General features: G+C 61.0%; 1 protein-coding gene across 1 annotated transcript in view; it reads right to left on the bottom strand.

Moving 5' to 3' along the window:
- The window catches only part of DNAH2 (dynein axonemal heavy chain 2), a 148,458-nt gene that overhangs the window by 7,029 nt on the left and 126,604 nt on the right, over positions 1–14,825 (bottom strand). The window contains 2 exon segments of the mRNA XM_075071345.1: positions 12,787–12,840; positions 13,945–14,222. Coding sequence (XP_074927446.1) covers positions 12,787–12,840; positions 13,945–14,222 — 332 coding nt within the window.

The following is a 14,825-nucleotide window of genomic DNA, read 5'->3' as shown; positions in this document are numbered from 1 at the left end:
CGAACATGGCTCACTGCATCAGGAAAGACAGTTGTGTTAAATGTACAGTCTAGCCTGAACAGGGATAGTGAGGAATGAGGGAGTGAAGTGACAACCACTGTGCTATTGCAACACATACAGCATGCAAGATTCCGCACAGCAGGAAAGTCGAGAGAAAACTCTCCTGAATTTTCTGTTTTTATAATGCAGCTATTCCAACCTACTGTCATAAGGCCCACCAAGATTGCCGTCTGGAAGAAGTATTTAGCCTCCCTGAACTTCGTGCACAAGAGACCTGGCGAACCGCAACTGCCTGGTTGGGAAACAGCCACAAAGATCAGATTGGCAGATTTTGGATGACAGGAATCTGTAAGCGGGATTATTACGATCCAGGGCAGACTGTGCCTGCCAATCACGCTGGAGGCCTGAAAGTATCTCCTGGTGAAGGGCTGCTCACAGCGCCCTCCGCTCTCTCTTTGTGGATTGCCCCTCGGGGGTTGGGGACAGCCAATACAGGAAATGATAACAGCACAAGGTCTCCTTTTTATTCTTACTTTCTCTTTACTAATCATAGGACTTGCAGCTGCCTTAACTGCTTACTTGTATCCGCTTTGTAAATAATGCACCCTATATGCCATGCATCCCATATGCTGGTGCCAGCCTTTGACCTCCACCAATGCAGACTGCAATGGCACGTCCAGCAAAACTGCGCTGACCTCCATCTCTCCTCCAGAGAAGGAAGGCAACCAACAGGGTTACAGCACAGGACCGAATGTCTGAACATTGGGTTTGAGTCCTGAATGATACAGATTCCCTGCTAGATCTGAGCAAGTCACCTCTCTGTGCCTCCATTTACCAAGTTGACAAAAGTGAAAGGGAAGAAGAGAGATCTTTTTCTCCTCTCCTACAACTCACTAGCTAAAACTGAATTTAAGTGCTTAAACTGTACAAATTTCTACCTTCTGTTGTGCCAGACTGGCTGTGCCTCAGTTTCCGCTGGGCTGGTAAGTCTGTTTGCTAAACCAAACACCCACTCTATTCGGAGTTAACAAAAGTCAGAATAAACCCAAGTTCCAACTGGATACTTGCTTCAGCCCTTTCCCATCTTCCTCTGACTGGAAGAAAGAATTTGAATAGGGGCGCTTGCCCCTCTCGGGGAGTGCTGTAACTCCTGAGCTGGGGGATGTTCTGGGGCAGTGACTCCGTCGCTCCTGTTGAAGCTGTTCGCCACTGTGGCTAATAACTAGAAGAGTCACTGAAATCAGGACCCGGGCTCCCACCTCCTATGAAGCCTAAACCACCAATCTAGCAAGTCATTCCACATGCTCCCCTCGGGTCAGCGATTCCTTCATTGTTTAATCACAGTTGCAACAGCAGTCAATATGGAGAGATTGAAGGCGCCCCATGTCGCTGTCCCATAGCTGCGGGTTAGAGCACTGAGCTAGTGGCGGGAGGCCTCCTGTCAGTCTTTTTCTCCCTTCAGGCAGAGGGGAAGCTGAACCTGGGCTGCGAACATCCCAGGGATACGCCAGTGACTAGGCGCTAGAACTAGAAGGTGGGTGCCACCAGCGCTGCTTCCTCCAGTTCGCCGTGTTGGTGGGCGAGGCAGGCGCTTATGAGTATCTGTGCGCAAAAAAACCTGCAAGCAGCGAGTCTCAGCGCCTTAGTCAGCTGAACTGGGCCTCCCGGGGCTCAGGCAGCGAGCTACAAGAAGAACAGTGTACGAGTTCCCAGCCGGGCTGTAGCCTGGGCTCAGAAACCCAGCAGGGGGATGGAATTTCAGCTAGAAAAGGCACTTCCCTGCGGCCTGGAGTTAGTGTACCTAGATCCCTGAGGGGAAGGTTTTAAAAACACACCCCTCCGCTCGCAGCTACCATTGTGATTGCATCAGCGTACAGTGCCTGACACCCTTTTGTGATCCTGGACCCTGCTGAGGCACTTTTGCATATCCCAAGGAGGTGGTGACCTGCCTCTCTAGCACCCAATACCTTTTGAAAATCTGGCCCTGAAGTTAATTGCAGCGTAGGCAGAGCGCAGAGTATTGGTAACGGTAACCAAAAGGTGCAAGACTCATAGGATGGGAGTTAGAGGCAAAAAAGCACTGCAGGGCCTGCCATGCACGCAGACCAGCCGGGTAAAGAACTGGTACCCACAGGACGGCCTTACTGATTGCCTATCCTATTTTCAAGGTCCCAAGCAACATGGCCCCACCTCTTCCCTAGGAGCCCAGCTCATGCAGCGAGCGCATTTTCACTCTCAAGAGACATCCTCTCAATTCCACTGATTTTCATTTTCTAACAATCTGTCCAATCATCAGTTGCCCCGCACTTCCTTAGTGCCCAACAGTTATCATCATCCCAGATGACAGGCCACACCCATTTGTAGGTAAACATTCTCGTGTCATAGGTTCCTTTGTATTATTTCTGTCCTCAGTGGTGTTTCCAACGGAAAAAAAATGTAGCGTCTTGAACCATGCCATTTATTCCACTCTTGGCAGATCTATGACTGGAGTGTCACACAGAACTGGCCCATTTTCTTTCTTTGTGCATCCTAATCTCCATTCGATACCCTGGGTCTTGCTAAGGCCCCAGCAACCTCATGCCCCCCCGTAAGTAATCATTAGTCAAACCACCTTGCTGTCATTTTGTAGCTGATAATGCCAAGACTCAACCACCCAAAGAAAGACCCACCCGTCGTTCTCAAGCGCAAACAGGACCACGCCCGCTCCTGTGCCATGAGGAAGAGCACCAGCCAGTCTCTCCACGACCCCTGGGCAAGACTCTCTAGCGCCTCGAGACCTTTCCCCCATGGCTCAGTCGGCCACGCACCCACTACATCAGACCAATCCCCCACCCATTTCTTAATTCTCTTCTCTCATTAGAGAGGCAAGAACCACACCAATGAATTTCTTGCCTTCCCCGAACACAGGACTTCCCCAAGCCTGCAACCTCCCTTAAAGGTCCTGCTGCGCATGTCCCTCCAGCCCATCAGGCGCGCACACGACAACACATCCCCCACATACACACTCCTCGCCACCGACCTGGCCTAGTCCTAGTCTCTGCCTACCCTGCGCACGACTCTATCTCCCCCGCCCCCCATCCATGCACCACGCGCCAGGACAGACGCGCAGGTCGTGTACACGAGACCTCCTCTCCCTCCCAGAAGCGCTCAGCCTTCCTGGAACGCCACAGTCTCCCTTGCGCAAAAGACCAGCACACTTCTCAAATCCTGCACTACACGCACCCCCCATAAGCACCTTCGCCACCGGTCCACCCTATGTGTCTACTTCAAGCGCCACCCACACCCACACTTGAACGTACCGTCGCCCTCCTATTGGCACAGGTCCACATCACCTCCCACAGGACTCTAACCCCCCCACCCAGCAAGTGCTCCACCATCCTCATGCCCCCACCCTCCAGACCTCCCCCATCCCGACGGTTTATAAAAGCTTCGCTTGACAGCCCCAGACCCCTCCCAGGCAGTGCCCCTTGCTGTGGCCCCGAGCCCACTCAAGGGAGCCCGAGCCCTTCTTCGTTATAGCCAGGGGTTCTCTCTCTTGTGACCCGACACACAGCGAGCCCCTCACCTGAGGGCGAGCGCATAGGCTGGCGCGGCAACCCCAGACTTCTGAGCGCGCCCCTCCCCACCACAACAAGGCAGGTCGTGAACGCAACCTCCCCCCACTCGCCCCCAGCGCCCGGCTCCGAACAGCCTCTCTGCCCAGCAATGCGCATGCGCACCATACACTCTCCAGTCGCCCTCGAGTCTTCCCCACACCCAGGCCCACCCAGAGAGGTAGCCTGTCAGCCCCCCCCACCAACCTCACACGGCTGCCCAGAGCGCAGCCCTCCTCCAGCCCACCCCACAAGCCCCAGGGCCATGAGAGCTCTCAGCCTCTCACACGACCCGAGGCCGAGGAGTCTCAGCCCCCAACAGACCAGGTCGAGGAGCTCTCAGCCCCCCACACCCCGAGACCAGTGAGCTCTTCAAGCCCTCCACAACCTGGGCCGAAGAGCCACTCAGCCCCCACAGCCCCAGGGTGAGGACTCTACCCCCCACCAAACACTAGGGCCGGAGAGCTCTCGCCCCTGCCCACTACACTAGGGCCTGGAGAACTCCTCAGCCCCCTAACCCGCCCCGCACCTCACAGCGCGGCAAGCACGGCAGCCTCTCCCGCAGCCCCCCCACCCTTTGCTGCGCTCTTCTTCCCTCGCATCTCGAGGGCCCCGGGGTTTTGACCACCTGCAGCGGGAGGAGTCACGGTGGGCGCAGCCCAACCACGCACAGCCAGTGCACCTAAGGATGGCTGGAGGCCTCTCCTCACCCAACACACGAAGCATTTCGTCTCTCTTGCGTCACAGCGACCGGACGCAGCCTCAGCCCTCACCACGCCACCAGTGGAACGAGCCGCCCAGCTCTCAACAAAGCCCCCACACGCCGTCCTGTAGGCAAGAGCGTCACCTCTTGCACCCACAGACCCGGAGCTAGAGGGGCCTCATCACCCCCGAGGCACAGCCACCCCCCCCCGGCCCCAGGATACGGCCCCCGGACCCACAACGCCGTCCTGGGGGGCAGAGAGGACCCGTCTACCCCCGGCACAGGCCACCCCACCCACCTGGCCCTCCAGGTACGGCCCCCGGACCCCACACGCCCGTACTGGGGGGCATGAGAGCGTCACCCCGGCACAGCACCCCCCCCACCGCCCTCCAGGTACCCCGGCAGCATGCCACCCGCACAAGGGCCAAGGCTGCCCCCCGTGGGGGAGGACCAAGTGGAGCAATTTGCCCCAAGGCTCCGGCAGAGAAGTACCTGCATAGCTCTGCACGAGACTCCCTCCCTAATGGCTATGAAGCGCCGCCTCGGTGGGGCATGTTAGAGAGCGTCTATCATCTCACACGCCATCACAGCTGTCCAGCGGCGGGGATCCCCGGCCTGGCACCTCTACGCGCGGCCACGCGAGTGTCGCGTTTCATGCTGTCGTCGCCCGCAGCGCGACGACACGCAATCCGCGGAAGCGAGTGAAAAGACACCACGGCCGCTGCGAAGAACCCGGACTGCCACCGTGAGGTGTTGTCCAACCACCGTGGAAGGACGATTGAAGAGCTACGCCCCACGGACTTGAGGGCGCTCACGGCCCACCTGAAATCCCTGTACGCGCAATGATCTCTGCCCGAGTGGGCCGGGAGGAGCGCGAGAGCGGCCAGTCTTCGCACAGTGAAGGACGCTCGAAGGTGGTGATTGGAGAGTATCGCGCTAAAGCGCGCCACTTATGGCCGAGGCCATGCTCGATAGGAGTCCACGCCTCGTCACCGCCTCAAGCACAGAGCGTGAGTCTCCAGTCTCACGGCCCACTTCGCGGAGCGGTGCTCTTTCTGCTATCCCTACCCAGTCGATGCCGTCCTAGATCGTCCAGTCACACGATCGAGGAACATGCTGGACAGAGAGCAGGAGCTCACAAGAGCACGTCTCTGGCTCTCAGCCCTCCAATCGATAGGCTGGCCACAAAGCGAGCAAGCCCTGACCTCCTGGCACGAGCGCGCGCGACCCACCCCAGCCGTGGGCTTCGAGCTCAAACAGCGGCCCAAGGGATGTTCCAGCGCTCAACCAGCGCCACGTCCTCTTGCCCCGGAACCGCTACTATCTGCGCGGGTGACACGCATTTCGCGCGCTAGCACTTGTTCAACCAAGCACCGGGAGAGAACCCAGGAGTCCTGCTTCCAGCCCCAGCTGCTCTAACCACCAGCCCCTCACTCCCCTCCCCAGGAGCGTTGGGCCGAAGAAAGAGACGCAGCACGAGGACCTCCTTGAGCTCCAGCCAGCCTCCTCCCGCGTGCTCTATGACACTAAAGCGCCAGCGCGCCACTCCCTTTCATCGAGACAACCGGAGAGAGCAGAACCAGGAGTCCTGGATTCGCGGAGCCCGCACCTGCAATCGTTATCTTAACCAGACAGCCCCAGCGGCCACTATCCAGAGTCTGGGTGAGAACCCCAGGACTCCTGAGCTCCCCACCGCCGCTCTGCATGCGTAGACCCATGCAGCGCCAACTGCGCCCCTCCCAGAGAGCTGGGGAGGAACCCAGGAGTACTGGCTAACCCTAAGCCCCCTGCTCAAACGCATCAGCCCCAACTCCCCTCACCCCGCAGCCTGGGAGCAGATACCCCACGCAAATTAGTCGCGCTCAGACCCTCCCCCCAGTTCGCGACGACCTCTAGGACCCCAACTCCCCTCCCAAGCGCTGGGAGAGACCCAAGGTAGTCACGTCGGCCCCTCCTTTTCACTCGCGCCGCCCTTGCCTGACCCACATAGCCACGCACAACTCGCCATCTCCCCACGCACGACGCTCGGACGAAGAACCCCATGGAGGATCTCCCTCTGGCTCACGCACAGGCGCTGCGCCACCTGCTCCTTACACTCACACCACCTTCTACGCCCCCACCACTCCCCTTCTCACAGAGCTCGGGACGAGAGACCCCTCAGGCAGTACGCTGGCTCTCCCCTAGCCTCTCCCTTGCACTACCCCACCCACATCGAGGCACCCTCACATCCCCCTGTGCTCTCCCGAGCCCTCCCACAACGCTGCTCTCCCGGCCTGATCCTTCGTCACCGAGAAATCCCCTTGCCCGGGCGCCCGCAAGTGCCTGAGCCCCTCCGCGCCACCTCCTCCCTGCATCGTATCCCTGAATGTCAGCCATTAACCGCCCACTGTCAGCACTTCACTTTCTTGGTGTCTCGCTCCGCATATCTCCAATGGGAACAGCTCCTCCCTCTGGCCGGACCATCTTGTTTCTGGCAGCGTGACGCGCGCCTGCAGCACGGTGTCAGGCAACCCGTGCGATGGCGAAAGGTGAGACCCCCCGAGACTTCAGCGAATACGCTACTGTGGCTGCGAGGATGTCGCCACGTCGCTAAGCAAGCCTGCAGCGCCGTGCAACACTGCCTCGCCACTCCTCCCACCTGCTGTCGCGTCATGGTTTCCCCAGAGTCCCAGGCGGCCACCGGAGACTGGCGGAGCTTGTAAAGTGCGCGAAAGGGAGTACGCTTTGGGTCCCGGGGTGCCAGCAGCAAGAGTGCCTCGCTTGAGTGCCGAGGGACACAGTCTGGTCACCCATGCTATACACCATGTGCGGCAGCAACGTTCGAGCTCCGCTGTCCGTCAATTCAATAGCTGCCCAGGCCCCTCTGCATCGAGCGCATCTCTCCAGAGAAGGGAGGCTACTTTCAACTACGCCAGGGGAAAAGTGTAGCGTCTGATTCAATCACTCCATAAAGTCAGGCGAGTCCTTCTCTGAGGGGCCTTAGACCTCCACACCTCTCAATGAACACGTAGGTGGCCCTGGCATGAGGAGGCAGTGGAGTAGAAGGGCGTGAGAGTGGAAGCGTCCTCACACCATAGGGCAAGGGGTTCATCTACGAACGGCAGCCTGAGAAGCAGCGGAGTCAGATGCAGCTAGAAGCCAATAGCTGATGGAAGGGAGGCGGGACTTACTGAAGGGAAGCGCAGGCGGACAGGGAACAGCGTCCTGCCGAGAGCGATGCAGGAGTTTGTGCAAGTTTGGTGTTGACCACAGAATCCCGGTCACGCGGCAGAGCGAGGCCCAGACAGTATCCATTGGGGGCACACAAGTGGAGAGTCCGGGGGAGAGACAGCGCGCACGCGCACAGAAGTGGCGAGGGAGCACACGGATTCTCACCTGAGTAGGGGTGCATGGACTCACACCGGCTGTCAGAGAGACGGGCGCAGAGCGCTCCCGCGCGCGCGGCACAGCGGAGGGCGAGCGAGCTCCGATGAAACAGGCAGACCTCTCGTCGCCACAAATGGGGGAGCCTGGCAGCGGAGGGCGTTGGCGAAGAGAGCATAGTTGGAAGATCTCTCCAATGCAATGGCGATGCGGAGAGATGAGCGACCACAAGAGACTGCTGAGCGTCCACCGCGGAGGAACTGATCCCTATCCCTAACGCTCCACAAGCCACGAGAGACGAACTAGCGGGAGAGGAGAGGTTGCCTATCAGCTACAGGGAGAAGGGGCGGGGCGCCATAGCCTCCGCGACATCTTGTCTAGTCTCACCAAAAAGGTAGATCCCTGAAAGGCCCAGACAGCGCGGGGGCCCCTGTCGTCCAAGGCGAGCCCAGTCATTCCCAGGCGCAGCACGATCGCCTACCGGCTGCCCTTATGTCTAACCACTGCAATGAGCCAAATAGGGACGTAGGGAGCGACATCCAATCATACTGGACCAATGACAACTTCGAAGAATCCCACGGTTGTGTCATCCTAAAGGAGCTCTCCCATCTGCGAGACAATTCACCCAATATCCACGCATGGGGAAATCAATGTTCGGCGAGATGAACTGGTTCAAAGGACTGCCAGAAAGAAAGCTGGGCAGGAAATTTTGCTTGTAGGCTGGGCACTGACCAACAGACCCCTGGCCAGAGATTGGCAGTGTCACCAACTCCCATCCTCCCTACGGAGCAAGGCCACCCACTGCCTGCTCTCAGGACCCACGAGATCTCGTCACACTCGGAGAGATGGGCTGAAGACACGGGCAGCCTCACAGTCTGTGCGCCATGAACAAAATCATTGTCCTATGTAGCACGTAGTCAGTCCCCTGTCTCAGAACGGAGATGGGAGGGCCCCGCCCTCTGCGGCCACGGTCCACTTCATGGCTGATACAGACCAACCTGGCCTGAAGAGTTGATGACCACTGGCCCAGCTCTTCAAGTGCCAAAATCCAAGCAGAAAATGCCCAAGCCGTATGTCGCTAGGCAAGTCCTCCTAGTACCCTCAGCACTGAGAGAGCAGATGCGAAATGCCGTTCAAAAACCCGGAGCCCTACGCGCCAATGGAGGACACACCTTGCCAGTCGAACTAACCTCCTCATATCAGACACTTGGAGATAGGAGGGGAGCACGAGAGGAGAACAAATCCATTGTGCCCCATTCCCTAGCTTTCCAGGGGACCCCTAGAATAGTGCCACTGGCCTCATTGCACGTCTAAGGTAATCAGGAACTAAATCTTCACCTACCACATCCATCAGGGAGGTCGGATGATTTGGTGGCGTGCCGTGGCCGGTCGTGGAGTTGTGTTTGACTGCTGCCCGTCGCGCCACTGGCACTGCCCAGACCCCTGGCCGCCAAAAAAAAAGGATTGGGCGCCTCACCCCGTCGCGCCAAGGCACTGCCCAGAACACCTCAGAGAGAATGGGGCCCCGTCGCGCCAGGCCAACTGCCCAGACCCCTCAGACTGAATGGGGCCCTGGTATCCGAGCCAGCACTGCCCAGACCCATCAGACTGAAGGGGCCCCGTCGCGCCAGGCACTGCCAGACCCCTGGGCCGGGATTTGGGGCGCCCGTCGTGCCAGGCACTTGCCCAGTACCCCCAGACTGAGATGGGGGCCGTCGCGCAGGCACTGCCCAGACCCCGGCGCGAGAATTGGGCCTCATAGCGCCAGGCCACGCCCAGACCACTCAGACTGAGAATTGGGCCCCCGTCACGCCAAGGAACCTGGCCTAGACCCCAGTCTGGCCAGAGATTTGGGCCCTGTCGCGCCAGGGCACTGCCCAGACCCCCAGAACTGCAAACGTTGGGTTCCCCGTCGCGCAGGCATAGCCAACCCCCTCAGACTCGAGATGGGGCCATCCGCGGCGCCCAGGCACAATGGCCCAGAATCCCTCAGACTAGAAGATTGGGCCCGTCCCGCGCCAACACTGCCAGACCCCCTTCATTACTTGAGATGGGGGCCCCGTCGCGGCCAGCACGGCCTCAGCCCCTTCAGACTGAGATGGGGCCCCGTCGCCCAGGCATCTGCCAGCAGAGCACCCTCAAAGAAATGAAGATTGGGCCCCGTCGCGCAAGCACTGCCCAGACCCCTCAGCTGAGATTGGAGCCCCGTCGCGCCAACGGCACTGCCCCAGCACCCCTCAGGAAGCGAGAGGGCCGGCTACCCGTCGGCGCCAGGGTCGGCAACTGCAGACCTCCTGGGGGGCGGAGAATGGGGGCCGCGTCACTCGCCAGGGCAGACTTGGAGCCCGACGGACCAGCCCGCAGCCGTGATCCTGGTCGCGCGGGGGGCCGGGTCTGAGGCCCCGCGCACAGGCACGCGCCAGAACCAGCCCTAGCCTCGTAGGAGTTAGGGGCCCTGTCGCGCCAGGCACGCCCAGACCGCGCGTGCTGAGATTGGCCCAGTCCGTCCAGGCACTGCCGGCGAGACCAGCTGGCCGAGATTGGTTCTCCCGTCGCGCCAGCACTAGGCCGCGCCAGTAGCCTCGCAGGACTGAGACCTTGGGGCCCCGTCGCGCTCAGGGAGCCGATGTGGCAGCCTCGTTGCGGCGAGGACCGCGTTTCCAGACTCGCCACGAATGAGACCCCGGTGCGCCAAGGTCACTGAGCCACAGGTTGACTCCCTCAGACCTGACGATGGCCGGCGCGCACGGATTGGGCTGAGTCAGCGCCTAGGCGGCACTGCGCGCCAGACCCTGGTCGAGAGATGGAGCCACTGTCGCGCCAGTCACTGCCCTACAGACCCTGGCCGAGATAGGAGCAGAACGACTGGGGCTGTACGTCCGCACGCCAGGCACTGTCCTTCGGCAGACCGATGGCCGACTGGTCCGGACGATCTCGGGTCACCCGTCGCGCCAGGCAACTGCTCCAGACGCGCGCGAGTATCTGGACACGGATCGGCCATGGTCACTGGGCCCAGACCCTGAGATCTGGGCACCCGTGCGCGCGCGACCTTGCCGCGCCGCCAGGGACGCTGCCCCTTCACGCGCGGGCGAGCGCGGTTTAACGGACGATCAGGCCTCTCCTGGCGCGCGCTATCTGCATCACAGCACAGCGATAGTGAATGGTCTCCTCGGGACGGGTAACAGCTACAGTGCTCGCGCGGTGGTCGGGGCCCGGCCGCGCCACGCCAGCACAAGGTTGAGCCTCCGCAGTGGCCACGCCCACGGAGCCGCAGGCTTGGGGTACGTGAGGCTTCAGACCGATGACCATGCAGCAGCACCGTAGTAGCGCTGGATCATCCTGACGCAGCAACCAACGTGAGGGCGTAGGAGGTCGTGCTGCGGCAGGCACCTTGCGGTTGCCACGACAGTAGTCCAATAGCTCCTGCGGGATCCTTTGCTCAGCATACGTCAGCCACAGCAGCGGTCCACGAACGCTGACGCCGGTGCGAGGGGTTAGTGTGAGCCTGGGGGCCTTGGGGGGATGGTCGCTTCATGGTATGGGAGCCCGCCCTCGTGGCCCAGGACACTTGCGGGCAGTGGGCCAGGGACGCATTTGGGGGTGTCTCCTGGCGGAATAGGGCCTCCAGGATAGGGCGCGCCAGAATTGCGGAAATTTGTGGCCAGAGACCCTAATGGGCGGTCGTCCTGGCGGAGGATTTGGTCAGCCCCTCACATGTGTTGATAATTTATGGTTTCTACCAGAACTGCGGTGTCTGTCAGGGATCGAGGCGAGTGATCTCATTGGGTGAGGGTGCAACTTGTTTGCAGGTATGCGCTCTACTCATGCGGCCCAAGAACTGGCGGGTGGGTGCAGGGACTCATGGGGGGTCGTCTCTGCGGGTATTTGTTGAGTCCGCACGAGCCTTCCAGAATTTGCTGACGCGTGCAGGGCAGTGGAGGCGGCCCCGTGCGAGTGGTAAGCCCCCTCTGTGCCCCAGAACTTGCGGCGTGGTCTCGCGACGGCACTCTGAGTGGTGTCCCTATTACGGATATGAGCCCCCTCGCCCCAGAACTGCGAGTGGGCGAGAAGGCGGTCCGTGGGGGTGTCCCCACGGGATGCAGCCACGCCCTCTTCGCTGGATCCTGTGCTAGTGTGTTGGCGGTGTGGGCGATACACCTACTTGGGAGGTTGTCTCCCATGCTGGATGTTTTTGATCCCTACCCAGACTCGTATGGGGCGGTGTGAGTGAGCAGGCGCACGCCAGAGTGGGTGCCGTGTCTCCCGACAGGATTGAGTCCCCTTGCCCCTCCAGAAATGCGGGTGGCGCAGGCAGGGGACCCGGTGGGGCATTTGTCTGCCGCAGGAGTTGAGACGCGCGCGCAGCGCGTATTTTGCCGGATCGTATGTAGTGGGCAGTGGGGACGCAGTGGGGTCTGTCCCCGTGGGACGGAGGCCCCCTCGCTCCCAGAACTGCGAAGGGGGCGGGACCGTGGGGTGTTCCCCGTGGGATTGAGCCAATCTGCCCCAGAACTGGCAAACGGTGGGGCAAGTGGAACCTGTTCGGGTGTGTCCCCGTGGAGAGGAGACACCTACACCTTCCAATACTGCGGTGTGAGCGGTACGGTGTCGACAATTGACGGGTGTCCCTGTTGGATTGAGCCCCCTCACCCCAGAACAACCGGTTAGGCTGGACGACAGTGCAGACCATGGGGGCGTCACCACGTGGATAGGAGCTCCCTCGCGAACCCAGATACTGGCTATGGGTCGGGGCGGACAGACCTAGGTGTCCCGCGGGATTGAGCCCACTCGCCCCAGAACTGCGAGTGGGCGGACGGCGGACACGTGGGGTGTCCCGGCGGGATGAGACCCCTCGCCCCAGAACTACAGAGGCGGGCGGGACCATGGGGGTGTCCCTGTTGGATGGAGCCCCCTCGCCCCAGAACTGCGGGGGGCGGGTGGTGACCATAGGGGTGTCCCTGCTAGAATGGAGACGAACCCCCTCGCCCCAGAACTGAGGGGGGGCAGGCCGTGGACCGTGGGGGAGTGTCCCTGTGGGAATGTGAGCACCCGCTCGCCCCACCGAACTGGGGGGGGTGCGTTCTGAGAGGAACCGTGGGGTTGTCCCTTGCGGGATTGACCCCTCACCCAGAATCCACGGCGGCTTCCCTCAATACCGTCAGCAGCCTGGAGAGTTTCCCGCTGCGATACACCGCAATTGGGACGAGTATACCCACCAGGTGCCCAGCTGGAGCAGCACACCCAGGACCTCCCCTCGTATACATGCGCAGGTGGCACCACTTGGCAAGCCCGGGGCACCCCTTCCGCCATGATACTCTTTGTCCTCTTGCCGGCTCGCCCGTTCGGCCCGCCAGACTGGGATTTGATCTCGGCGGCGCAGGAGCGAGGCGGAGAGGTTCTGATATATGTCTCTCTGTCTATGATCTATTCTCATCAGACGTTCGGGGGTTGTCTCGGTCACCGAAACAAGGCCTTCGGTCCAGGTCAGCTCGGCCTGCGACACATCGCCTGATCATGAAGCTCCGCGAACCCAGCCCGTCCTGTCCGGTGACTAGTAGTAAGTACGAGCACCGGAAGCCTGGGGCACGGGGTGAGTCCAGGGCTGTCGCGACCCTGAGCTTCGGGCCTCCAGCATCCTCCACTCCGCTCATACCCATGAGTCCTTTCATAATACTGTACCTCCGTTATCTATATATGCTCATTCGCACTATCCGGGCTATTTCACAGGAGACCCCCCAAGGAGAGGAGCAGGAGGGAGGTACAAGGCTCAAAGCGTCCCACGGTTAACTGCCCGCTCGCCTCCTTTTGAGCCGGGTCCCGGTGCCCCTCAGCCAGTGGTGCCCACGACCCCCCCCTGCCCCGGCGATATTCAGCGTCCCTGAGCTTTACCCAAGAGTGAAGAGGGTTTCTTTGGGGGCCGTACCCCACTGGGAGCTGGGGGGCTGGGTGCTGAGCAGTTTTCGGTTGGGGGCGCGCTGCAGCAGGCTGGCGTGTCTGGCTCAGCAGGGCAGGGTTCTGGAGTCCCAGGCTGGCAGGGAAACCGGGCTCGGGTAATCTCAGCACGTCGGGTGACAGTCCCAAGGGGGCCCCTGGGACCGAACCCGTCACAGCCAGGACCCAGCCGGGAAGGACCAGGGGGAGCCGGAGCACGCAAAGCCCAGAACGACCCTCAGACGGAGGGGAAAGCCAGAGCCAACCGAAGCTACACCGACTCTGGCACCTGAACGAGGCTGAGGGCAGACAGAACCGAGGGTGGATCGCCGGCGCAGCCCAACCGGCACCGACCCTCCTCGCCGTGGCGGGGTAGACGCTGAGCAGGCCCCGCCCCAGCCCCCGTACTTGTAGAAGGGCGCGGCCAGGCTCTGCTCGCAGAAGTAGTCGTTGATGTAGGTGGTGAGCAGGCGCCGGTCCCAGCTATCCGTCACGTGGCCCCCGTAGTTGACGCCTGCAATCAGGTACTTGAGGGCGTCCCAGGGCGTCTCCTCGTACTCGTCCAGGTACAGGCTCAGCAGGTTCTCCGACACCTGGGGGGCGCAGACGGCACCACGCCAATGGCACAGGGCCTGCGGGGCCGCTATTGCCAGGTTCAGCAGAGCACCTCACAGGGAGCCCCGGGGCCTTCTGGGGGCCCTGGGGCGTGAGCTGCCTGGCTCTCATGGGGGTTTGTTATGGCAGGGTCTTGTGAGGGGAGGTGGTTGTTATTGTAGGTTCCCAGAGGAGTGTGTGGGCTGGTTCCTTATGGTAGGGGCTCACCAAGAGTCTGATAAGGGACACCCGGGGGTGTGTCATTGCAGGATCCGAGGGGGGAACACCCGGGGGTTTGTCATTGTAGGATCCGAGGGGGGAACACCCGGGGGTGTGTCATTGTAGGATCCGACGGGGGAACACCTGGGGGTTTGTCATTGTAGGGTCTGATAGGGGAACACCCGGGGGTTTGTCATTGTAGGATTGCGAGAATTGAGCCACCCTAACGCCCCAGAACTGTAGGTGGGTGGGCCACGGGACCGTGGGGGTGTCTCGCAGGGAATTGAGTCCCCTTGCCCCCCAGAAATGCGGGTGGTCAGGCAGGGGACCGGTGGGGCATGTCGCCGCAGGATTGAGCGCGCGCACCTATTGCCGGATCAGTAGTAGTGGCAGTGGGGATCCATGGGTCTGTCCCCGTGGGA

Source organism: Chelonoidis abingdonii, chromosome 11, assembly GCF_003597395.2.
Source record: "Chelonoidis abingdonii isolate Lonesome George chromosome 11, CheloAbing_2.0, whole genome shotgun sequence".
In the NCBI taxonomy this organism is placed as follows: domain Eukaryota; kingdom Metazoa; phylum Chordata; order Testudines; family Testudinidae; genus Chelonoidis; species Chelonoidis abingdonii.
Note: the sequence above shows the minus strand (reverse complement) of the source record. Positions and strands in the feature narration are given on the sequence as shown.